The 26,403-nt window shown below is 46.3% G+C and overlaps 1 protein-coding gene across 3 annotated transcripts in view; it reads left to right on the top strand.

The window, feature by feature from the left end:
- LOC149352618 (protein lev-9-like) overlaps window positions 1–26,403 on the top strand; it is a 75,535-nt gene that overhangs the window by 28,708 nt on the left and 20,424 nt on the right. For 2 of the 3 annotated variants that reach the window (XM_089581815.1, XM_089581814.1), the window contains 6 exons: window positions 2,780–2,976; window positions 5,827–6,000; window positions 14,937–15,110; window positions 17,644–17,847; window positions 21,114–21,184; window positions 22,455–22,626. In XM_089581815.1, coding sequence (XP_089437941.1) covers window positions 2,781–2,976; window positions 5,827–6,000; window positions 14,937–15,110; window positions 17,644–17,847; window positions 21,114–21,184; window positions 22,455–22,626 — 991 coding nt within the window. In that variant the 5' untranslated portion in view covers window position 2,780. The remainder of the gene's footprint in view (window positions 1–2,779; window positions 2,977–5,826; window positions 6,001–14,936; window positions 15,111–17,643; window positions 17,848–21,113; window positions 21,185–22,454; window positions 22,627–26,403) is intronic. The other variant, XM_089581816.1, reaches the window with a different exon arrangement.

The raw sequence follows: 26,403 nt of genomic DNA, 5'->3' as shown, positions 1-26,403 counted from the left end.
ACGTGATTTGGAGGCGCATAACCACGGTGAAGGGCTGAAGTGGTAGCTAAAGTAGTATGCTTCGCATAAAAATAAAACAGAGTGCGATAGCGACATTTCACTTTGGATTGGGTTTGTTCCTTTGGAAGTTGTCCCCGGCGTAAAAAGCCTTGGAGTATATTTCGAGAAGCATTGGTCGTGGTCAACACATGTTGATAAATTAGCTGACAAATTATCGAAAATAACTGGTGTCTTAAGTACACTGCGCAATTTTCTGCCACAAAACGTGAATTTAATTGTCTATAATTCCATGCTTGCTTCCATTTTAAACTACTGTTTCACAGTATGGGAAACTACTACGTTCTCAAATTTAAATAGCTTACATGTCATTCAAAAATCGAGCAATAAGAAGCATTGCAAACATCCCCGCGACGTTACGACTAAAGCTCTTTGTAATGCTCTCCACATAACTTCAATACACCAGCTATATAATGTCAATTTAATAAAACGATATCGGAGAAGTAATACCTACCGTAATTTTCTTGAAATTTTGTGTGATTTAACACCCAGACAACACCACACTCATGCCATAAGAAACCACGATGAATTTTTCGTTCCCCAAACGCGAACTAATTATGAACGTCAAATGGTCAGCTATCACTTGCCATCATTGCTAAATGCCTTGTGTTAGTCCTTCAAACCTTTATTTTGCATCTTATTGCTTTTGCCGTTTTGTCTGTTTTTTATTATTTATTTTTCCTATCAGTTGTGTCTCGCTTATTTTTTTCCTCAAACGCAATTGTTTTCTTGTATATGTAATATGTTGTATATGTTGCATATGCATATATGTTGCGCCCGCCGCGGTGGCTGAGTGGATACGGCGCTCGACTTCTGGCCCGAAAGACGTTGGTTCGATCCCGGCCGCGGCGGTGGAATTTTATGGAGGCGAAATTCTAGAGGCCCGTGTACTGTACGATGTCAGTGCACGTTAAAGAACCCCAGTTGGTCGAAATTTCCGGAGACCTTCACTACGGCGTCCCTCATAGCCTAAGTTGCTTTGAGACGTTAAACCCGAATAAACCAAACCAAACATATATGTTGCATATACAACATATATGTTGTATATGTATATGTAATATATGTAATTAAACAATTCTTGAAACCTTGTACGGGGGCGTTGGCGGTCAATCAAGCTCCAGAGAGATCTTCTTGCCTGCGCCCCTAACATCTGGATGATGTAAATAAAGATTTGATGTGCTTTGATTTGATTTGAACTATTCCAAAGGGCGATCGCACAAGGGAGCATAGAATGTTCATCTGAATTAATGTGACTTTGGTTAGTACGTGCAGAACGTCCGAATCGTTCGTGAAGAAAAACTGGTCGGTATAATTTGAAATGGCCATGATAAAGCTCATGTGTGAACCTAAGCCTGGGAATTGATTTGCGCTGTTCCAGCGTGTGGGCTGGCCCTGTTTTGCAGCTTAGTAACGCTGGACCGGCGAGAGTTAAATGTGGATATGAAACGCAGTGATAAATTCTGAATACGCTCTATCATGTTAACAAGGCATTTCTGATGTGGACTGCAGATTAAATCAGCATATTATAATGTTTGCCTAACAAGTGTTCTATAAGCATGGAATTTGAGCTCAACGCAACTTTCTCCGGAGAAAGCATAGTTTAACATCTGCCTTGTGACAAATGGTTGCCATATGAGGATGCCAGCTTAAGTTATTAGTGATTATTCCACCCAAATAACTTGATCGCATTTCATTATTCCAGTTCTGTCTAAAGAGTACAAAAATTTTAAATTTTTTTTGGTAAATGTGATCCACTTAGTTTTGGCCGCGTTCAGTTTCATCCTCCACTTTAAACACCCCGAGTGAATAGAGTTTAGCGACTCATTAGGCTTGATTTTGTCCTCTCTTGTGTTTGTAGCTTTGTTTACACAATCATCTGCGAAAAGTCTGACGCTACCTGGTGGGTCGACGTAGAAGAATAAGTCATTTATATAGATCAGGAACAAAAGATTAAGGGCACCTCCTGAGAGGAGGTGCCCTTTGTGGCACCTCCTGAGAGGAGATCGTGGTCATCTGAAATACATTCAGTGATGGCGACACATTGCTTCCGATTATGTAAGGATGAATAAATTCATGAAGAAGTTTTACTATCAATATCTATTGCAATGAGTTTAGCCACTGAATCTTGATGAAGAATGCGTCCTATAGAGTGTACATCCATGACGAAATTGTGCCTGTTTCACTAAACATAGAAGGTCCACAAATGACAAAAGAATGCTTTCTCAGGGATGATAAATCTGGTAAAGCATGCGCCATCCGGCGCGAACACTTGCTGATACAGCATTTCATCTGCCAGAAAGGAACAGCGCGGATACAGCATTATGAAGATGAATACACTCATGAGAAAATCTGATAACTGCGAAAATTGAATAACTGAATTGTTTGAAAAATATCAGTTTATTTCTCTCAGCCTGTGTAAACGAAGCCGATGATCCGTTTGACTACTGCTGGGGCATCTCAAACTGCATGCAGCAGCCGTCTCCCGTGAGCGGCTTCTCTTTGTGGTAGTAATGTAAAAAGGACTGAACTGAAATTAGTTAGAGGAGACGCCCTGGGCGAAAAGAAATGACAAAATCGCTGATACAGTTAGTGGAGCATGAACACATTTCGCCCTCTTGTCACGTTAGACTGAACGCAGCTTGAACCCGTGACATGGGCAGCAGACACAGGGTGAAATAGTGACGTGTTGTGCTCTCCCAAATGCAACCTAACCCTGTTCTAGTATGCCACCTTCAACATCCACAGCGGTGTCGTGTGACAGTCCGGGAGACGTCCAGAATGGCCGCCGGTTGGACTCCCAGTTCGTGTACCCAAGCCGCGTGCGCTACGAGTGCAACAGGGGCTACAAGCTGGAGGGAGCGCCCATTCTGTATTGCCAATATAACGCCCAGTGGAATGCACGGAAGCCCGAGTGCCGCAGTGAGTATAACCACCAGAGACGAAGAACCCTTTGCCCTGTAGCACCCTCACGGCGTGCAATGGTGTCGTGATAGTTGCTTCATGGTGGTAAGACCCACATACGGCTGTCAACAGCGGCTGAGTGATTAAATCGCTAGTGTGGTTAAAATAACGGTAAACACTATATACTATCTTCTGCAGAAACAGAGAGTGTTCTTGCGAAAGAAACCTGGTTTTGGGCACGTGATGATGGTTGCGGAGGAGGTGTTAGTTAACGCATAGCTACTGTTAGCATTTTGATAGCTCTATGCCAGCTGCTCTACCTGTGACTCGCGGTGACAAAATAGATTAATTGATTTACCACTGGTCTAAAAAGGCCAGTGCACTCTCAAGACTTCAGAAAGAGCTCGCTTACCACGCTTTCAACACAAAAACGACACTGTCTAATCGCGTTCCTCATCTTCTCAGGTTGCGCAGCAAGGCTTGGTTCGCTGACTGAAATAGTCGACAGAATTGCAAGAAAAGCTGTACCTCCACCCCCGCACCACAATTCGAGCACAGAGGTGACAGGGCATGACGAATCTTCTGCAACCACTTTGACATGTAGCCTTGGCCCGCGCACAGCCTTAACAGGAGAGCGGCTTTTTCTCTCAGGATGCCTCTTGCAAAATAACTACGGCAGGTGTGAAGGTTCGCCACCCACATGAGTTTGGCGCCTTTCGGAACGTTCACTGCTGCATGTTGTGACGATGCACCTTGCGCAAGATAATCCTCTCCAATGTTAACAGTGAGTCCGATGTGAGAGGGTACTAAGAACATGGAGTAAGCGTCCTGAGCTGCTGGCCAGTTTTGGGCGCTGACTGCTGCTGTGGCTGTCAAAGCGAGCAGTGGGAGGGAAAAGAAAAACATTTGTAGTTTGGAGGCCGCATGAAAGCGGATGTAGAACTACGCGTTTCGTTACGTCCACTCTGCTAGCAGCAGAATATTGGCATACATTCAACAGGCGTATAAGTGGTACTCCACCAACGCTGCAGCGATATTACATTTCCGTCTTTCTTTTTAAATTATGAGTTTGTCTCCTTTGTTGTAAATTTTTTAGAGTACAACAAATGATTTTCTAATGAAAGGCTCGCTTAGTCACAGGTATATTATTCTGTTCGCGATGAAGCCAGCGCTACTGCACAAAAACACCAAATTCAACAAGCACCACTTCCAGCGTTGCGCCGAGCAACGGCTGCTGCAGAAAAACAGAGCGGCCTCCTGCCCTAGCATGATAAAGAGCAAGAGAGTGAGTGGCATATGCTGTAACTCTATGCAGGGAGTCCCCAAGTTCTGTGTTTTTAGTTTGACTTGCTTAACCAGGACCGCGGTGACCTCGATCACTTATTCGTTCGTTCGACATAATAGTTCGGCCATCTCTTGCTCCCTCCTTTCTTTGGCGCTCTCGCCAAGAAGAGGAAAGGATATAAAAACAGAGGCAATTATGGAATTTCAGGCCGAGCTTCCGCTAGCTATCTCTCTCATTTACTTCGCTCGCCGATTCTATGGCTTAGAAAAGAAAAAAAAAACAGGTGGATGAACTCGTGAGTATTTTTGCTAACAAATTTCATGTTGTCCTACATAATTGTGGGAAATTTCTTCTAACTTAAAGGACTGGAAAATTTGAGTACGTGGAAATGAAATGTCTGGGGCTCCGTGGGTACGTCAGCCGGGTCCACAAGTTACACAGCTATTTGTAGCCACCCTTCTCGAATCGACTGGTCAAGAAGAGGAAAAAACCTTTGCTATGTCAGATTCACTGCCTCTTCGCAAGAACTGCAGTCGGAGAAAAAACTCTTTGGACAGCATGCTCCGTAAACGAAGCCGATAGCTCCATTATTAGCTGGCGGCTTGCGACCACACTGGTGGTTTCCTGCACAAGCCTCGGCTCCAGCCGGCGGCTAATAAATAGAGCTATCGGCTTCGCTCACGGAACACGCAATTCAGATCTCGAAACTTTGCCCTCCACTGTACATCTCCCGAGCGGCCTAATCATGCATGTTAAAATTGATAGAACAATACAATAACGAGCACAAACAGTAAGAGGTCAGCTCTGCATATACTGCCGCGATTGTGATTGCCCGTTTTTCGGAAAGGCATGACCTCTATTTAAAAGCAAGACTGCACTAAGGGAAGCCGAAACTCGCAGAATTCCTCAACGTAAAAATCGGTTATGTGAGCCCACCGTCGGCCGATGCTGGAAATACATAATACGCCAAGTTGTCTAGAGGGTGGAGAGACATTTGATTGAGTATTCTTAGTGATGGTGCCTGTTTTTGTTTTATTTATTATTTCATGCTAACATCTGATTTGCTTTACTTGGGCATCGTTGTACGCGTTACATCCGGGCGTAATAACCACCTGACTAATGGCAGCACTGTGTTCATGTACCTTTTCTCTCCTCTCTCTGCTGCGTTGCACCAAGCGGCCTCTCACGGTACTGCCTTTAAACCAGTCCTAAGTGTTAGCCTGTGAGAGGATCAGACACAAGACTCAAGGACGATATGAGACGCTGTGTCAAATAGGACCTTTCTCCGAGAGAAACATTCCTCTCCTTTTTATTCTTCTTAAATTTTATCAGTTTTATTGCCTAATTCTATAATTTATTATTACTTGTTTTGGTAATCCATCCCAAGTCAAATGCCCGAGAGAAAAGTGCGTACATTTTTAAACTGTGCACTGTACATAATCCTGCCCAAGCCATTTCATCTTGTGGTTGCCCCTGTAACCACTAGAGAGTTTATTACATAGGCTGTCCTTTTTTTGGCGAGTGAAATGTGTGTTTCATTACTGCTACACTAATTAACACCCGAGCTACGCTCTCTGCTGCAGTCATGGATTGCGGTGCCCTGAGAGACATCGATAACGGCACTGTGCGCTTGTCGGGAACGGTGTTTGGCTCGAATGCCGAGTTCTCGTGCAACCATGGTTTCAAGCTGGTTGGCAACACCACACGAACCTGCGGCGTTGACGGAAATTGGACTGGCGAATATCCGCGTTGTGAAGGTAGGTGGACAATGTTATCCGTCCAGAAACACGAGATTCTTGTTCCAAGTTCACTTAGCGCCTCTTTGAAAAACTCTATTAAAACTTGTTCTTTTGATCTGCCACAGTAACGATGTTTTCTGTAGTTGGGGAAATATACCATGTTCTTCGCAGCGTGAGCTTTCTCGGCATACCCACGGCTTGCGATTTTACTGAGCAGCAGCGCTGTGCGATAGAGAGAGATGTTGAGTTTTGGGAGTGGTTCAGAGGAGTGCTGTATAGAGGACCTTATTGCGTTACCTTACGCCCGTGTCGGTGAGAAATGGCGCGGACACACAGCTGCAGAAATCGCTCAGCATTCATACATCAATAGCAATGGTGGAGCGACTTCTCACCGCCGCCGTGCGCGCTTAATGCAACCCAGTGACCGCTGTATAAACGACGAGGTGTGCTTTAGGCATAACGGATCGATGTTTTCAATTTTCTTTGCGAGGGGCTAAAGCGAGGGTGCGAAATGATTCTAACCCCATCGCAGCCAAGAAAATTGAATCATTCGCAATGTAGCAGTAATGACATCGTGGTTTTAAATTGGAAGGTCAGCCAATCAGATTCGCTCAGCGGCTTCCTTTTCCCCTCATGTCGATGAAGTTCACGTTTTTCATAGCCCTTATGAAAGCGCTCCTTTCTTGAGACTGCTGTGTCGTTTTTCGAGCCTGGTATAATTCTGAGCTGAGTGGTGGGGCGATCAGGTCCAGCTGCGCCACTTTGTGTGAACGTCATCCACATAAGCCTGCATTCGCCAAAAGCGATTGCATTTGATATACCCCAAATGATGATGATGATGATGTCCTCGGGGCTAATGGCACACACCCACGGCGGGGGATTGGCCAGGGTGCATAGCGGATACAAACGCACACATGTACAAATACCTCAAATAGTCCTTTCGTCCGCGACTGCTCTTGCCACTTCACTGCCTAGAGCGGCTCATGCCTTGTTTCGATAGCTAAGACGAAAACGCTTGTTAGAAACGTGAAAACATAGTTCACTAAAGTTGTGGATTGGGCTAGCTCGCGCTGACATAGTGATGGGTAAACAGCCTGCGGAAGGAACGTGACAGAAGGGAGATAGCAAGATGAGCAGTTTTGCGCTTAGGCGCGTCACGAATGGTCGTACGAAGCGCTGCTGTCCGCACACGTGGGAGCAGCGCTTGGTACGAGCACTCTTCTGTATTCATGTGGAACCAACACTGCGGAGCACGATGGGAGCACCCATCTCAACCCATTCCATGTTGTAGGGTGCCTTTTCATTCTTTTTCTCTGCGCTCGTCTCACGGAGGCTCTCATAGAAGCCCGTGTATCGTCCAAGGCTATCTTCTTTCTCTCTCTCTCTCTCTCTCTCTCTTTTTTTTTTACAAAGTGCTAAAACAACACGAAGTGTTCGCCCGTCTGTTCTTTCTTCGTCCGTGTTGTTTTCGCGCTTTGAGAAATACATGTCACTTTGAAAGATACATGCCATACTTGCACCAATTAGGTTGATCCGCCACACTTATTTCTGTTATTCGTTCCCGTCTATCCTGACCTGAATCCTACGCGGCTATGTGCATAAGTGGCTATAGAGTGTACGCTTATTAGGACACAGGCGTTCTAGTACCCAAATGTGTTGTCCGTTCGCGCACGGGTTGGCGGACAAAAACATTGCATGCTAATTCATGCTACCCCTGGACTAGTACAATGCATGGAATGCATGTGTGGAGAGTTGTATCGTAATCTGTATCTAATCTGCTCAGCATGCAGCGCGCTCTGTGTTCATGGCAAGATACGCCCCCATGTGATAAGGGCGTTACCCGCATGTTCACATCGTGTATAAAACCAGTGCTGAATAAACGCGAGGGCTCACTTTTGCCCAGCAAGTAACACGCGACGTGTCGTCGTCTGTTCCACTCGATGCAAGAGTTGTCCACATTTACAGAAGGGGCCCCGCGAGGCCTGGTGAATTAGCGGCGGCCAGCTGAGCGACACGCCAGTTGTGCAGAGCAGCCACGATCGTTGTGAAGGGTAAAGCGGGCCACCTATTGGTTTTCCAAACGATGGTGCGTGTGGTGGCGCTACATAAGGATGCAGCGCCCTGCTTTGTTCCCGTGCATACACGCAACGCAAGGAGAGGCAAAGGGTTTCGCGCGAAAGTTACCATGCCTTCCTTTTGCTCTTCTTCTCAAGGGATCTCCCATAGCAGCCCATGCATCCCTGTAGAGGCTAGCTGATGCTGCACCTAATTCTTCTTCCAACTTCGCAAAAATAACATAGATAACCTATCCTCCTACTAAGGCAACTACGGCTGCTGTTTGTGCTGTGCGTGGTTGTGTAGAGGGGCGCTAGGAACGCCTTTTGGTGGAGTAAATCACTGTCCCATATTTCACTCGTTTTTCCACAATCGAAGCACTCATTCTACCCTGAAGGCGGCACACATCGCCTGCAGGAGTGGATATACTCCGTCAACTACGAAAGGTAAAAAAAAAAAAAACGGAGAAAAAAACCTGCGGCCGTGCGGTGAATCTAACAGCAGAAATTTTGCGCTGGGGGCCGAACACGTTGCCTTTGAATATCGCTTTTTTTTCTTTACTGCCTGATTTGACATGTCACAGCTAACAAGAACCTGAAACCATACATTACAGAAACAGTGTGGAAAGTTTATAAATACTAAAAAAAAAAGCTCCCGCGCAGTAAATGTACGAGGGGTTTCCTTTAATCTAGCCACTCTGGTGTGGGTTTTTAAGGCGTTTGTGTCTCAAGGAATCTACCCGCCGACTTGAAGAAATTCTCCCGGTACTACCGGGCAACAACGTCAGCATGGTGTGCAGCCATGCGCCCGCGAGAGATGCTTTCCGGATCCAGAAGCATTATCGCGTCAAAGGCGACGTCATCTTCGTTCTATCGGTAGAAACCTAATACTGTGAAAGTCTAGCGGTAAGTCCTTTTTAAAGTCGTTTACAGGATGTCTCAGAAGAACATGCCTTCCCAGCAGTCCAGGAACACGTGTTCTACTGTATGCAGCCAAAGAAAGAAGGATTAATTTTGCTCCATTTCCATGCTTTAGAACGTCTCTTACATTCCTCGATATACAGCGCGTTGCACCTAAGATTTTGAATCATGGAAGTTTAACGGCCCATAGCGACTCAGGCTATGAGGGACGCCGTAGTGAAGGGCTTCGGAAATTTCGACCAACTTGGGTCTTCACCGTGCGCTGACGTCGCACAGTACTCGGGCCTCTAGAATTTCGCCTCCATCGAAATTCGACCGCCGCGGCAGGGATGGAACCCGCGTCTTTCGGGTCAGCAGCCGAGCACGATAACCACTGAGCCACCGCGGCGGCACATTGTTTCATCTAAGATTTTAGCAAGATTTAGAAGTAGGCTTCTTCAGTTAGCATAGTGCATTTGCGTCATAACAATGTGAACGGTGTATCTCATCAGAATACGGTTAAGACGTGTTACTAGCAGGCTGGTTACCTAAAATTGAATAGTTAACGTTTTAACTATTACTGTTACGGTCCTTAACTATTGAGAAGCTGTAGCCCGCTTTAAGTAATATCATACGAATTTTTAGTATTTTGAAAACACACTTACCCTCGGTGCTGTGGCCTAACAAATTTTGGATATTTAGATGAGTTGCGCGCACTGGACAGTTTGCTTTGCCTGCAAGTTTCTCGAAAGTGCGTGTATTTTGGCGCGATGTTGCCAAAATTTGTTCATCCGCAGCCCCGAAAGTTACCGTGTTGTCGAAAATCTAAAAACTGATATTCATATTACTTGCTGTGGGCTACACGCCTTTCAGTAATTAAGGAACCAAGTTGTAATAGTTAAAAAGTTAACTATTCAATACTAATTAACCAGCCCGCTAGTTAGCACGCCTTAGCTGTATTCTGATTTACTACACCGCTGACAATGCTATGCCGAAAAAAGCGCTATTCTAACTCAAAAAGCCTATTTTTGAAGATTGGGTAAAGTCTTAGGTGAAACACCCTGTATAAAAACTTCGGTACAAGGGAGCAGGCAGGACAATGCTGACAAGCAGTGTTCTTCGGTTTGCCCCTCCTAAATGCTCATCAGGAAACCTAGCACATAGGAAATCACAGTCAACTACGTCTTCTTTTAAGTATCCCTGTACCGCCACACGAAGGCACTCGCAAGATATAACAATGTCCGACAACAGTCTCTTTAATCTTAGCTTCACGACTTCACGTAACAGAGGGGCTTTTAGATTTCGAACGAAAAGTGTACAGTTTACAAATTATTCAATCAACAAATCATCGGATTAGGTTCGCCCGGCTTGTTCTTTGCCACATAAAACCCCCTATAAATATTATATCCACATCAAGCCAGGAACAATGCAACACAGTAAGCACATAAGCACAGAGCATAGTTTGATAATAAAAAAAAGAATTGCACACAACACTTCGGCCCCCCCCCCCCCCCCCCCCGAAAAAGAAAGAAAAATCCCGCATTCTGACTTTTTCCACTCTTTCATGGAAAATATCGGTTTGTTCCTCGCTGGCTGTCACGCTAGTTTTACAAAGACCTAAGTATTTCAGGGGTGTCGCCACCGAAGGCATATCTGTGAATGTGTCTCCAGTCGCGGGCCTCTCGCGACGCCAGAAGGCCGAGATGTATTGCTATTGATTATAAACCCTGCAGTTTGAGTCTCGGGACTGCTTCCTACGTACATTTTGCGGACTTCGGTGTTCCAACTGGCCGGTAACCTACAGATCGCTGCCCTGTAAGTTTGCACCGCTTAATCAACGATGAAATAATCGAGACCAAATTTCACATCGAAGCAAATTTCAATTCAGAAGCAATTTCATAGAGTAGGCTGGAGGTTTTCACTCCGTAAAATATCAATAGCATCCTGGTACAAAATAATTGTGCTAAAAATCCAGCGTCGCTTCACTTATGCTCGGGCCAACAATGCACGCCGTTAGAGAACTGCAATAGGATGTATTTGGACGCCTGTTTTGCGGCGAACAGGGAATATTTATAGGCATTTAGTGGAAATGTTATTTTTTTAACCGAAGCATTGGCAGTTTCGGCGGAACGTTTTTCCTTGTAAGGTCGCTCTCTTACGACAACGACAACGTGAATGCCATCCCCGGAGGGCACATAGCATTTTCATTTAGCGTTAGAGGTGTAATTGTCTCGCTGAAACTGCGACATTTAGGAAACCGCCGCTACTGCAACTTATGTACGCAAGTACATGCCTTCTCTGAATGGTACTTACTGAGAGCCTTTGCTGAGTTATATACTCTCTTCCCGCCGCTCAGAATGGTCTCTCTTTACTCTCGTTCAGCGGAATCGGCTGTGAAGATATTTTGCGAAAGATGCAGTTTCACAGCGGACAATATCCATCTTCCAGCCATCTTCCGCCTCACTTTTATTGCGAAGCAATACTACTTTAGCTACCACCTCAGCCCGCCAAAACGCGAGGCGGTGGTAGGCACGGTTGACCTTTAGCATGACGTCTGGTGTGACGTCACACCATCTGTGTAAAAACGGGGCCCCATCTCACGCCGTCGCGATGCGAAGCGGTAGGCACGGAGCGGCGGCCTAACTCCCGCTCCTCTCACCAGGGGCGCCGCGCTAGGAGTGACGTCACACCATTTGTGTAAAAACGGGGGCCCGGCTCGAGCCGTCGCAGAGCGAGGCGGTAGGCACCGACTCTGGTTCGGCCTCTCGTGAGGCTTGAGAGATGCCGCCTCAAGCACGCAAGACACTTCGACAGAATGCAAAGAGGAAGCAACAGCGGTACAATAGCAGAATCCACGTATTGCTTCGCAATTACCAGGCTTAACCAAGCTAAGCCACCACCAATTTTTCACATTCTTGTGTATGGATCCGGTACCAGCCTTTGGTTATGGATCCGCTCAGCTTTGTGTATTGAAGGTTTACCTGTTATGACGATAAATAAATAAATAAAAATAAATATATCTGCGCTACATTATACAACCGATGGAAGTAGAGCCATCATTGAACTCCTTGTACCCGTATAGGATTTGCGCAGGAAGCTCTGAATGCTCAACGAGGCATTGCACTCATTAGGAAAGTTATGTCATGTAAATAGCCCCTAAAGACAGCACTGTAGTCTTTTCGCTCTTTTTGAGGCTGTGCTATCTTTTAGGGTGTACTATTATAGTTTATAAATGAAAGCAAGTTCTCGACTGTCATTCACGTGAGCATTAGCAGGTGAGGTGTCGATCCGTCCACGGACGGACATAATTGCGCCGAAGCCAGAGAGTCAAAATACAGACAAATAATGCATTCCTACATTAAAACTTATACATAATGCATATACGTTTCGGTTCGTCCGTAAGGTTATACCTTTTTTGCCAAACGTAACCAGGCTACCCTGATCATTTTCAGGCTACCTTTTTCAGCAACCAGAAGAGGAAACCAAAGGCTAACATTAACATCGCGCAAGTTTGCCGCCGCTCCGCCACGAGACCTATGCTCGAGCCGTGGTCATGGCAGGCTAGTAACCTTTCGCAAAAGTGGCACGTAGGCCCAGCGAGAACAGGAATTCCATGATGGTAGATTGACGAAACAGTGTCACAACGAGCACAAACAATAAGTTTGTTGTTTGTTTATTGGGGTTTAACGTCTCAAAGCGACTGAGGCTATGAGAGACGCCGTAGTGGAGGGCTCCGGAAATTTCGACCACCTGGGGTTCTCTAACGTGCACTGACATCGCACAGCACACGGGCCTCTAGAATTTCGCCTTCAAGAAATTCAGCCGCCGCGGCCGGGATCGACCCCGCGTCTTTCGGGTCAGCAGCCGAGCGCCGTAACCACTGAGCCACCGCGGCGGGGCACAAACAATAAGGGCACAAACAAACAATAAGAGCCCATCTCTACATACACTGCAGCGACTGTGATCCTTTGCCGCTTTTTGAAAACATGTGAGCTTCATTTAAAAGCAAGAGTACACAAAGGGCATTTGAAGCACCCGAGATCCCTCCTCACTCTCAAATACGAAAAAAAAAAATTCTGCGGGCACTGAAGTCAGCCTACTTGGAGGAAATGCGACGACCGTGTTTCGGTGGAGGCGAAACGCGAAAGGCGCCCGTGTGCTGTGCGATGTCAGAGCACGCTGAAGATCCCCAGGTGGTCGAAATCATTCCGGAGACCTCCACTACGGCACCTCTTTCTTCCTTTCTTCTTTCCTTCCCTCCTTTATCCCTTTCCTCACGGCGCGGTTCGGGTGTCCACCGAGATATGTGAGACATTTACTGTAGTGACTTTCTTCAAAAACCAATTTTAAAATTCAATTCAAATTTTTCGTTTTGAGGAAATGAAAGGGCGCATTAGCTCTGACATTTCGACATCTCGGTGGACGCCTCAACCGCGCCTTATAGCATGCAACTGAAGGAGCGTATGCCATCGGTGCGAAACCAGCTAGCCTCCAACTTCACATCTCGACGTCTCGGTGGACATTTCAACCGCGACTTAAGGGGAAATGTAGTCTCAGAAAGCAAGCAATTGATGGTGCATGTGTTATTGCTCCGAACCCCTGTCGAAAGCTAGCCTCCAACTTGACTAAAACATGTAACTACATGCAAAGAGTAAGGCTGTGACAGCACCCGGAATACTGTACGACGAACGGTTGCTCAAATTTTTGGTGAATGTTTTCGGGAATACTGCCACCTCACTGAGGTCAGCCAGTGATGATATCGCTGGGATTTCTTTGGCATGTGCGATGTCTGTTGCTCAGACAAACGTCGACGCTTCTGCGGACGCAGTTTTGCGCTTGTGACTCAACTCGCGAGTGTGTCGTCATCACTTTGGTGTGATGACACACGAAGTTTTCCGTCAACCTCTCACGTCATCTCGCATGTCGGCAGCCGATTTCAATTCCCACCTATACCCCAATTTTCTTTTCTCATTTTTATTTTTTCATGACGTCACATTTCTAGTGACATCACAGGGGACCAACTTAGGGCGACACGTTTTGAGGACACTTCCAGAGTCAACATTGCCATGTAATTCTTTCGCATTAAAAAAAAAATTGGCAGAGGCTCAGCTTGGTTAAGCCCGGAAATTGCGAAAGCAACTTCATCCGTTTCTTCAGCCCGCATCCGCCGTGTCTACCGCCGATCTGCGCCGACGGTTGGTTGGTTGCGACTGAGAGAAGGATGAAAACGAAAGTGCACGGGCCTGCCTACTGGCTCCAGCCGAGCCACCACCGCTGCCACGTGCAGATAGAAGAGAGTTGAAAGATATGAGGAAAGATAAACACCTCTCATTAAACTTGGCCCTGCACTTGTAGATGCACCCGCATCAAGCGACGTTGACCGGCGTGCTCGCTAGGCTGCTGAATACGCACGTTGTTTAGCTAGCCGTTCTTCCCGTTCTTCGTCTGTTTCTTCGGCGCGGCGCCGTCGCTTGGCCGCAGCAGATCGTTCCAGCCTCGCCTTGTACACATCATTCGACATAGCGCACTGAGAGGAGCGCAGCTGCAGCCCCCCCCCCCCTTTTTTTTTCCCGCTCTGGCGAGCGCCCTCTCTAGGCAGCGGCAGATAAAGTATTTAATGCCGAAGAGAGCCGCTGGACTGGGTCAGACCTAGCTATGTTATGTTTAGATTTGAGCTAAGACCATATTTAGTAGATATCACTTTTTCTTGCTTTTTTCATATTTATTGCGTGATTCTCACGATTTTAGGCAGCGAAGGTTGGACCCGAAACCATTTTCTCTTGTATTTAACCTTTGGCAATTTCTAGTCAAATGCCGGATGAAAATAAGTGCGCCCATTCACTGAGAATTTGGTGCACACAATAGGTAGCTTCATCTCTGCGTCAGAGTGAGCACAAGACAGTGTTTGTTTTTCTCTCATTTGCTTCCAAGAGAAATGGCATGTTGCTTCAAACCCAGCTGCTGAGCTAGTTCTCAGCCCACCTACGTTCTCTGCCGCAGTCGTGAACTGTGGCGTCCTGGAAGGCATCTCTAACGGTGTTCTGCGCATTTTGGGGACCGTTTTTGGCTCGACGGCCGGCTTCTCGTGCAACCGCGGTTTCAAGCTGGTCGGCAGCAGCATACGCACCTGCGGCGCTGACGGCAGATGGTCCGGCGAATCTCCGCACTGCAAAGGTGGGTGTGTGTATTATCATCACGAAGCAAGAGAGTCTTGTTCTAAGTTCACGCTGTGCATCTTCGGAGAAAACCATTAAAATTATTGTTCTTTGGATATGCATGCAGCTGTATGGTATTTTGAATAGTTGGCAATGTACAGTATGCAGGTCGCAGGGTGTGCTTTCTGTGCCTATCTTTTCTACTTGATGTACAGCAACAGCGCTGATTCTACAAAGGTCCTGATGCTTCAAGGAAAAGGTCAAAAACATGAGCTTCTCGGCGAAGCTAGCCATAGATATTTGAAGGAACCAAGTTGCGCTATAAAAAAGACAGCCACAGGAAAAAGCCAAGGAGGCAGACAGAGCGCATTTAGCTCTGTCTGTCTCCTTGGCTTTTTCCTGTGGCTGTCTTTTTTATAGCGCAACTTGGTTCTTTCAAAGCAATGCACCAACTTGCCCAACAAGAAGTTCTTCTAAACTAGCTATAGAACCTTCGCCTCTGCCCACAACCTCACCCTGTTGTCGCAGAGAAAAGGAAAAGGCATATACCAACCGGTATATCACTGCATACGAGGTCTGTTAGAAAATTATCCGACCTTTGGGCGAAAAAAAAAAACTGGCACAACTGGAGCGTTGGAAACCTAAAAATCTTCAAAGTAGTCTCCTTGGGACTCTCACACCTCTACCAGTGGTGCTGCCATTGTTGGAAGTATTCCGAAAAGGGCCCTTTCGGAATGTGGTTTAGCTCAGCTGTCGTTGCAGCCATAATGTCCTCTCTTCTCTGACATCGCGCTCCTTTCAATGGCCTCTCGATGTCGGGAAACAGCCAGAAGTCGTAGGGGGCCATATCAGGAGATTAGGGAGTCTGCTGAACTACAGGAGTCTCGTTTTTCGCCAAAAAAGTCTGAATCAAGTGCGAGGAATGTGCAGGAGCATTGTCGTGATGGATGCGCCAATTTCCTGGTGACCTCAACTCCGGTCTCTTGCGCCGCACAGCACCACGTAGGCGACGGAGGACATCCCTGTAGTACTCTTTGGTCATTGTTTGACCCTGTGGGGTGCGTACTCGTGGTGTGCCGCCCAAAAAGAGTCAAAGAAAGCAGTCAGCCTGACTTTGACATTGCTGCGCACTTGGCAGGCCTTCTTTGGTCTTGGTGGCGTGGAATGCTTCCACTGTGATGACTGGGATTTAGTTTCCGGGTCGTACCCGCACACACAAGACTCGTCAACAGTGATTATGGTGTTGATGAAGTCGGGGTCACTGTTTGTGGAATTCAGAATTTCCTGGGAGACTTCAACACGAAGCTGCTTATTCTCCACCGTGAGCAGCTTCGGCACGAATTTCACCGCAACTCTCGCCATGGCCAAATCTTCAGTGATAATGGAATGTGCAGCAAAATTGCTGATGTCCACCTCTTCCGCAATTTCTCGGATAGTCACACTACGGTCCCGCATCACCACAGCGTTCACTTCGGATATGGCCTGGTCATTTCGGCATGTTGATAGCCGACCGGAGCGTGGCTCGTTCTCCACTGATGTGCGGCCGACTTTAAACCAATTGTACCACTGCTTAATCTGTGTGCTGCTCATAGCATCCTCACCGAAGGCCGTCTGAATATTCCGAATGGTTTCCACTTGGCTGTCACACAGTTTCTGGCAAAATTTGAAGCAGTAGCGCTGCTCCTGTAGCTCCGCGATTCTCCTTGCAATAAAAAAACCGACGAGAGCACTGCACACTGTCTCACTCAAACGCTGCGTCCCAGTGATTGACGCTATCGGCAGGCTGGAAAAAATTCGTGTATGCGCACGAAGGTTCAAGGTCAGCTTATGCAAGCGCGCTTGTTTCATATCCATCAGGTGTTCGCAAAAAAAAAAATAAAGTCGGATACTTTTCTAACAGACCTCGTATAAGCGCTTGTGCGCAAAGCCTAGCAAGAATAGCAAAACGTTTGGGCATAGGGCAGAAGACGACGACGGTGGCCATCATGAGCGGCACCATTGCCTCACAATACTATCGGTTCAGGGGAACTTCACTTCCTATGGAAGCGAACTGTCACTAACTTGAAGAAAAGTACGCGGTGTGACGTGCAAGTTTTATTTCACCGCTCTCAAAATAAGATCACACCTGGGAATGACTACTTGCCATAGTACTGAAAGTACAAGCACGCTCTTTTATGGAAAGGTTTCAAAGTTATTTTATTTCGTTTCGCATTAGAAAGTAACCCGGGCGCTCGTATAGTTCCTCATGGCCGTAAGGAAAGCTTAAGGAATACAGTGCAAATCCAAATTTCATCCAGAGGCTTATATATCCACATCACGTCTAACAATAGAAGTAATAGCCTATTAGAATAGCACGGAGGGTTTAAATCCATGGGTCACACTAGATAGTTTGCAAGGTTGTCTCTCTGAGCATTTGGTTGTAAAGAAAAAGACAAGGCTGTAGAGCATACCCAAAAACTTCTGAGCATAGCAGAAGACTGTCAGCAGCGGGCGTCTTCACCTTCATTTAAATGCAGTCCATTCAAATGCCCTACTCCACTTTCAATGTGCAGAAATCTGGTGTCCGGGAGAGATGCTTGTGCAGTTCACCGAGCAAGGTGGTAGTGTGGTGGTGGGCAACGAGTCTATTTCCGGACGCCAGCTCAGTGGCACCACGGTGCGTTTCATATGCCCATCAAGCAGTGACCTGGTCGGCTCCGACAGTAGTGTCTGCCAAGAAACCGGAGTTTGGAGCTTCGAACCCCCGGCTTGCAAACGTAAGTAAAGTTCAAAAGGGAGGTTTAACCTTCAGGAGACGACCACGACATGGCATACCATGCATAACTCAATCTCAACGCTGGATTACATAGTCTTCTACGTACTTAACCTTAGACAAAGTTTGCCCAGGCTGTCTCAGAAAATTATACGAGAGCGACAATTATTATAGTCATCATTAGTTGTTTTCTAACGCGGTAGCGTTAAAGGCCCCGTTACCCTAAAAATCCGACATCGGTGTTGTCGGCGTTGCGAGCGCAAAATCGCGAGCATTGCTCTGGCAAGTGGTGCCCGGAGAGCAACCAACGATGCAGGTAAGCCACCTAGGTCACATGACCTTGCGACGTCATCACACCCTGCCCACCGGATAGTGAGAAAACTGGCCTCCGGGGCAGGTGGCAGTTAAATTAATGACTGGTCGCTCGGGAAGAGCAACCTGGGCCGCACAACGCCCACCGCTGAAGCGCCTGCTATCGTAGCAGAGTGGCGCATCGCTTAACCGCTGCAACAATGCGCCAGGAGGGGTACCAGGATTCCAAGGGATCTACGAATGTGGAAATTGCCACCTGTGTATGTGGGAATTAATTCATTACGCTGTCGCGTCATACCCTTAAGGCGGAACTTAAGTGTCCCCTAGAATTTAAAATTTGTTTCGTGTGATTTGAATATATAACAAATATAAAAGACCAGTTACCTATTTCTCAGTATATTTTCACGCAATTATGCACTCTTCTTCTACCAAGTGTTGGGGGCGCAAGTGTTTTCCGTCAGCTCGTCTTTCAATTTTGCCCTTTAATGGGTGCTTCTGACTGCGTTCATTCTCCGTCTGTTCTAAGTTATTAACTTGCTGCCATTTGTAAGTGACATATTCGGTGGTTGCATGTATTGATGCATATTTTTATAAGTCGTAGGTGAAGTGGAAGGTTAATATAACGTCATCAAGACTACTGAAATGGTCATTATCCGCTGCCACAACTATAGGATGAAGCAGTATCAACTTTCACTGTATTTCAGAGTAGCGCGGTCGACGCTTTCGCAGGTTTTGAAAAAGTATAGGTTCGGAGGAGGTTTGATTTTTGGATTTTTCCAGGAGAGATGCTATAGCGACTAACCAAATTGTCGAAAAAAACATTGTCCACGGGAGCCTCATAGGAACGAGTGATTCCATTAGATGAATCAAAGTTCTTGTCGTGCATGAATGATGGGATTTGTTGTATGCGTAGCCCCAAATTCAAAGATTCGGCAGTGGTGATAGCAATAAGAGTGCTCGGCGGTCGTAGAACATAAGTCCTGCTGTTGTCGGCCGCGCTCAATTTAAAGCTGGCCAAGAACCATAAAGAAAATGCGCCAAAGTGACGACAGCAATTTACAAAAAAATGGAAGCAGTAGCGCGCGGCTGCGATCTTTGAGGCAAGTCTGGTCGCATATCACGTCACAAGCAAATGATAAAGCCGTTGCCAGCGGCTTTGGGCGTGAACAAGCAAACAGTACGAAGGTTCGGTTCCGGTTTATGGGGGTTTAACGTCCCAATGCGTCTCATGCTATGAGAGACGCCGTAGTGGAGAGGTCCGGAAATTTCGACCTCTTGGGGTTCTTTAACGTGCACTTTCAGAGTACAGGGGCATCTAGCATTCCGCCTCCATCGAAATGCGACCGCCGCAGTCGGAACCCAACTCGCGCCTTTCGGGTCACCAGAAGTAGGATTCGTCGCTGTATGAACCACTGAAAGTTGTAGCGAACACAACAGCAGCAAAAGTGTATCTGCCGTCCACCATAAGGGACAGAGGTTCCCCTCACAGTGACAGGCCCATCTCCCTCACTTGCATAAGTTGTAAATTACTTGAACACGTTGTTTCCTCTAATGTTCATCGTGCCAGCACGGCTTCAGAAATGGTTATTCGTGCGCTACAGGCCTGCTCGTACTGGAAACTGATCTGAATTCTAATATAGATAGAAATAAACAAACTGATTGCATCTTTCGTGATTTTCTGAACGCTTTTGAGCGCGTTCCAAATGGCCGTAAAATCTCCAAATTGTCAGCCTTTCGACTTGACTCCTTAAAATTATCATGGCTTCGTAACTTTATCTCCCTTCGAGAGCAGTATACCTTCGTTAACAATTTGTCCACCGTCATCTGCTTATGTTACCTGAGGTGTTTTTCAAGGCAGTGTTCTCTGTTCTTTGTTATTTCTTATAGTACATGTTAATGATCTGCCAACAAATGCATCCTCCTGTTCACGCTTGTGCGCTGATGATTGCATGATTAATAAAATCAACCGATGACCATGGTGTTCTTCAGCAAGATTTTAATATTTCTAGGCGGTGTGAAAATTGGCTGAGGACGCTTAACCCCTTGAAATGCCAAATAAAGACCATCGACAGTAAACGTGCCAATTCTAATTTGTCTTACTTTGTAAATAATGTGCTTGTGTCTGAGGCTTCGGACAAATACCTGGGCATTCGTACAACATCAAATCTTTTCTGGTCCGAACACATCACTTCCGTCCTGTATCTGGCTCACTTGGTTATCTCCACCAAAACATTAAAAAGGCGCCTGTTCATGTCCGAAAATTCGTTTATGCAATATACGCCCTCTGCTAGAAGTTGGGTCGTCGATATGGTCACCATACCAGGACTATCAGCCGTTGCCTGAAGCGAACGAACACAAAGCTAGTCCCAAGGAGGTCATATCAATCAGCCAAATATGGCACCTCAAGTGTTCTTTCATGCTTGCATTTTTTTTTTCAGTGCACATACGTTATTTTTCAGTGCAGTATATGTCCTCAAGAGTACCTCTCCTCGCCTTGATGATGCAGACGGGCAACACCAAATTCAATTCTGCTATCTGTTCACAGTAGTAAAACTAACATTTTTCCTAATTTCGTTTATTTGTCTTATTCTCCTTTCCTTTTGGGAATCATATTATAGGTTCTGTGACACCGGAGAGCTTCGTGTGCTCCATCTTTTTGATCATACGCAGCCTAACCAGTCCAAGTCAACTTTTGTCAGTGCATGTAGATGTAAACACTGAGCAGGCTTTTGATTGATATCACAGTACACAATGACAAAAGAATGAAGGCCAGTATAGTGGACGCGTCCTGCTCTCTCGATAGAGAGCATTACCGAGGCCTAATGTAACGAACTCAGCGTTCTGTGAATTTAACATGATCTGCTATGATGGAACCTAGCGATTAATTTACTTTTAAGAATGCATGAACTTCGATGAATCCCTGGTGTACCGAGCTGTAATGATCACCTTTCATTTCAGCCAAATGTGTCGTTAGTCCTGGCCCCGGTTCACAAGTCCTACGCAAGACGCCTCACAGATCACAGACATGGGTGAACATTCTTTCCAGCTTCATTTATGTAGTGCTTCTCGTGGAAACATTAACGGCGAGTAGAATCAAGAGAAATCCTTAACTGATAACGAGACATCAGCGGTTTTTATTTTTGTAACTTTTTCTTTACTTATTGCAATTTGTTGAAATGATGGATTCTTTTTTCTTCTTTTTCAGAGAGAATCATGTAAGAATGCTGAGAGTGTGGTTGTGAATGATATACAAAGGTTAGCAAGCACAAAAATATTGTCACACTTCAGAGTTTTAAAGTTTACATTCGCGGGAGGGGAGGCCTCTATCACTCCTCTCAGTGAATATCGCGAAGCTGAAGGGGACATGCATTGCACTATGGCTACCTGCAGCTGCGTAGGATACACATCGCTAGGTACAAAAGAACTATATACTGAGTAGTGAGTGCGCAACTCGCGAGAGGCGCTCTGTGTACTGATTAATGTGCTGCTCTCTGGTTGTGGTGTAGGTATAGGGGGGTTTAACGTCCCAAAGTGACTCAGGCTATTAGGGACGACTTAGTGAAGTGCTCCGGAAATTTCGAACACCTGGGGTTGTTTTTCGTGCACTGGCATCGCACAGTACACGGGCGTCTAGAATTTCGTCTTCATCGAAATTCGACTGTCCCGGCCGGGATCGAACCCGCATCTTTCAAGTCAGCAGCCGAGCGCCATAACCACTGAGCCCCCCATTACATGACTACAGCGCAGCGAACGGGACAAGAAGAAGGGCACAGGCAGAGACACAACACAGCGCTGACTTACAACTGAAATCTTTATTAGCTGCCAGCCGGAATAAGTACCTAGCAGGCGGTTAAAAATGAAACGTAATAGACACAAGTCATGCCGCGGAAAAATTTCAAAAAATAAAAAATAAATAAAAACAAATTAAAGCACACGCGTGTCAACATTCACATTCAAGTTTGTAAGTCAGCGCTGTGTTGTGTCTCTGCCTGTGTCCTTCTTCTTGTCCCGTTCGTTGTGCTGTTGTCATGGAATATCGGAACCAACTCGCCCAGCAACTTACCTTGTCAACCACTGAGCCACCACGGTGGCGCTTCGCAGTGCATGCTAAGCGCATTCGCGTGACAATCGAACATGACGTAGCACTTTAATGCTTTCGCATACTCACACATGCGCAGTCTAAAGTGTCTCTGCCAAATTTTTTTAGAAAGCCGTAAAGTTTTTGATTTGATGCGTTGACATGAACGCAGATACAAGAAAATACGCCTGCTGTTGTATTCTCTTGCACTTTTTTTTCAGCCGCCAGTGGAACCTGGTACCCAAGTGACTGAATCCGACAACAGCCTCGTCGTGAAATGCGTTGACGGGTATCACTTCAGAGAAAAGTCGCTTCGACACACAAGCAGATCAGATATAGCGCTGAGCTGCCAGGACGGCGCGTGGGAACCGCCAGAGCCCTGGTGCAGCGAAAGTAAGTAGGTGCATTGAATCCATCCTCCTGGCACCGGTGCTAACTAGTACTCGCGTTGGCACGTTGATATTGATAAAACCAATTACGTTTGAAGCGATAGGTTCACTGTGCTAGGTAAAGCCGGGGATCGCCGTGTATGCAACATGACCTTCGGGAGAGCTGGCAGGTGGCCCCCAAAGAGCAACCTTGGAGGCAGGTGGGCAACCTAGGACACGTGACGTTGCGGCGTCCTGACAACCTGCCCACCGGATAGGGAGCATGTCTACCGTGGCTGGTGCCAGTTAACGATTGGTCGCTAGTGAAGAGCAACCTGGATCGCACATGGCCCACCGTTGGGAGCACCTGCCGATGCAGGGCAGGGGCGCATCGCTTAACCGCTGCGCAAGTGCGCCAGGGGGGCTATGAGGACTCCCACGGATGTTTGGACGCAGAAAATGACCTTCTGCATATATGGCAATTTGCCCATTGCGAAATTGTGTCAAACTCTGCGTCCTTCTTTTTTAACTAATTACTGTTCATCCGAAGAAAATGCTGAAATTATTACGAAAGGCGATTTATTACGCGATGCGGGACATGGCCTATGCAGCAGTATTTCAGAGAGCAGCTCATGGTATTTTCCCCCCAAAACTGAGGAATGTTTAGCAATAGCAGCCTGTGGAAGCGCTTGAAGTTTCATTCTGTTTTAAAAGGAGAGGATGTAGACTGAGGAAGGGGAGGACGGAGAGCGAGGTTCACGAGCAGCTCAACTTGCGTTGTCATGCCGTTGAGCCTTCATTTGGTAAAAGTACTATCGAGGACAACAGACCCCTGGACACGGAACAAAGCTATCTTGGTGCGTACGTGCCTTGTTAGTAAACGATCATCTCATTTCAGCGGGCCCGAATACATCACGTTAGTCCTACTTTCACTGGTGGTCTCGAGCCACCTCCTTAAAGAATAGCTATATTGTTCATATGCGGCTGACGCACTGTTGGAGACTTTTCTCCTCGATAGTTCTTAAACTCCCAACAGCATAACAGCAGCTGCACAAAACAGTGGTTGTTTGTTTACGGAACAGTTGCTTCAAAGAGGAAGAGAAAGTTTGCGCACGGTGGTGCATTCCATTTCCAGGGTATATTTTGCACTGAACTGTTGCTGGAGATAACTTAGAGTATGTCTAAAACTTCAATAACTTTTAAATAGGTAAATAAGACTATCATTGCACGTCGCTCTTCTCTGCAGCAGGCTAAAGGACCTAATATAGAGTCATTGTAAGGGACACTTGAGTGACGGACTGCATGCATTTTTATAGTGCGCACTTTCGTTGGCGTACGGTGGACATTCGAAGAGAAAGTGAAGTACAGTCTCAATTGAGGCGCAGTTGTCACAATACGGACTTTCTGCATGCTTGAAACGATCTCGTAGACTCTTCATAAATACAGCTTTGAGACGAAGGCGATGATAATTTATTTCTAGATGACGCGGAAGCCCGAGGTGTAGTCCTGGTTTTAGCCGTGGGTCGATGGATTGGAGAAAGGAGTAATGATGACTTGGTGAGTTCCAGAGGCGGTTGTTTTCATCCTGGGTTTATCGTTAGGCGAGTTGGGACGCATCTGATTTTGTGAAGAAGATGCACTTGTTGTTACGGTGCTGTAAACCTTTGCGGTCCGCTTCATATTATCTCTTATTGGCCAGGAAGCCGCAGATAGATGGAATGCGTTGAAAAGTTATGCAGTGGCCTTCAGCAACAGCAAAGTGGTGCAGGTAGCCAATGCCATGAGAAATTGCGTGTTGATTTGTTCTCTTCAGTAGGTTGAACAAGGTTTGTAGCACTCCATGCGGGTCCCTGAAGACTACCCAGCGTCCTGGGTTGTAAGGCTTGGAAGGCTGCTTTTGAATCAGTGAAAACAGACCATTGCTGGGGTGTTTCTTCACTTATATGCTTAATGGCGACACAAATAGCGGAAAGTTCTGCACCAGTCAATGAAGTCTGGTGTGAAGCTTTCACTTTCTTAACTATGGTTTACGGGGGTGACCACGGAGCCCGAGGAACTGGAGGGAGTCAGTGAGCCATCGGTGTATACGTGCAGTCGGTGCAAATAAGTGCAAATATACAAGAGTGATCTATTTTAATGCTGTCGGCGATAAATCAGCCTTCTTTGCAACAAATTCTAATGATGTAGATTTGTCGTATCACGTTGTGTGATAACCTGGGCATTTTTTTATATATTCTAGTACGAACGCGAGAAAAAATACCGCAGTTCCAGTGTTTAGCAACCAATTCTGTACAGTGCATGAGATTTTACTGCCCTGGAATGCTGGCAGTCTGAATGACCGAGCGGTAGCTTACCGTGCGGTGCACACATGTTCTTGTATCACTGGATATGCTGTACGCCGGATACGAAGCGGAAAGCGGATGTGAGGAAATAGGCCACGTGTCATTGCAGCATGCTTCAGGTTGTACCAGCATGGAATTTGTTCGATTTGTATGCAAAGCTCACGATTACGAGCAACGATTTGATTCTATTCTCTCGTAAGCTTTAGTGCGATCGCAGCAGTCTCATAGGAAGTAAATATAAAAGCAAACAATATGAGCTTGGATCGCAACTCTGTTAGCAAGACCTAAAGGCTTTGTTGCAACCTGGACTGCCGCAACGATCGCAACTAGCGCAAGGTTACGTGCTTGGTGATGGTCACGTGAGCGGTGCTGATAACGGGGCTCACCACGGAACTCAAAATGAAAAGATTTATATGTCTTCAAAAGCACCGACGCTCGTCCCAGCGGTAGTCGAGGATGTGAACGCTTTTCTAGGAATTTTATGAAAACCTTGTAATCCGTACTGGCAAGGGTTAATGGCCAGTACGACTTCATTGAAAGCAGTCTCAGGGGGTAACCACTCTTTGGTATCAAGACTATACGCGCGTCCTCGGGAATTACGGTGGCGTGTCTTGCTTGAGTTTCTCATTACTTACCTGGTTTTTTATTGTCGCCTAGATGGAAACATCAAGCGCAGAAGGCTGAGCTGCCTTTTTCGCGAAGTTGTGGCGGATTTTATTATAATAAAGGCTAGTTTCTCGCTGGAATACCTAAGTTCTGTGACCCGTAAACAACTCAGGAAAGACTTTCTTGATGTCATGTTACCGGTTGCTGTTTATCGTTCCTTATACTGTGGAGGGAAAGGTAAGGTCGTCTTAAAAAGAGTTAAAAGTATGTCAGTATGATCGTCAGCAAAAAGTGTCTTCTTCCTTTTCCATGGCGGTACATTGCCTGTTAAACCACGGTTGAGAGAAAAATGCTCGGCTTCACTTCGAGCTAGGCGTTTCTGCTATAATTACATGTACCAGGAAAATAGCGAAAAGATAAAAAAGAATCACTTAACCGACAGTACGGCAAAAAGATAAAAGATAGAAATATAGTAGAAACTAAGGGCTTCCTAACCTTAACTGGCCCAGAAAGGACTGACACCCACTTCGTTCCTGACCCCCCCCCCCCCCCCCCCCCTGTAGCGTCTGTACGCCATGGGTTGGAACGACGACTCCGTCAAAAGCGTGGTTGTGGCATGGGCTGTCGTACGGTCTGTCGTGCGCAGGGCGAGCCTTTGACAGCCGAAATATTTTAATCTTTGTTTAAAAGTACTTCCAAAGCCAGGTTATACTGCGCTACTTATGCGAATGCATTCGTTCAACAATTTCGTGACTAAATAGCAATAAATTGTGTTTATTGTGTGTACCAACCATAGTTCTTTTTCATGATAGAGCTTCGTCACATTGTAATCAGAACCATTTTGTGTCGTTACA

The sequence above is a fragment of the Amblyomma mixtum genome, chromosome 3 (assembly GCF_055824585.1).
Source record: "Amblyomma mixtum isolate Tamu chromosome 3, ASM5582458v1, whole genome shotgun sequence".
Classification (NCBI taxonomy): domain Eukaryota; kingdom Metazoa; phylum Arthropoda; class Arachnida; order Ixodida; family Ixodidae; genus Amblyomma; species Amblyomma mixtum.
The sequence above is the reverse complement of the archived record's forward strand: the minus strand, read 5'-3'. Positions and strand labels throughout refer to the sequence as shown.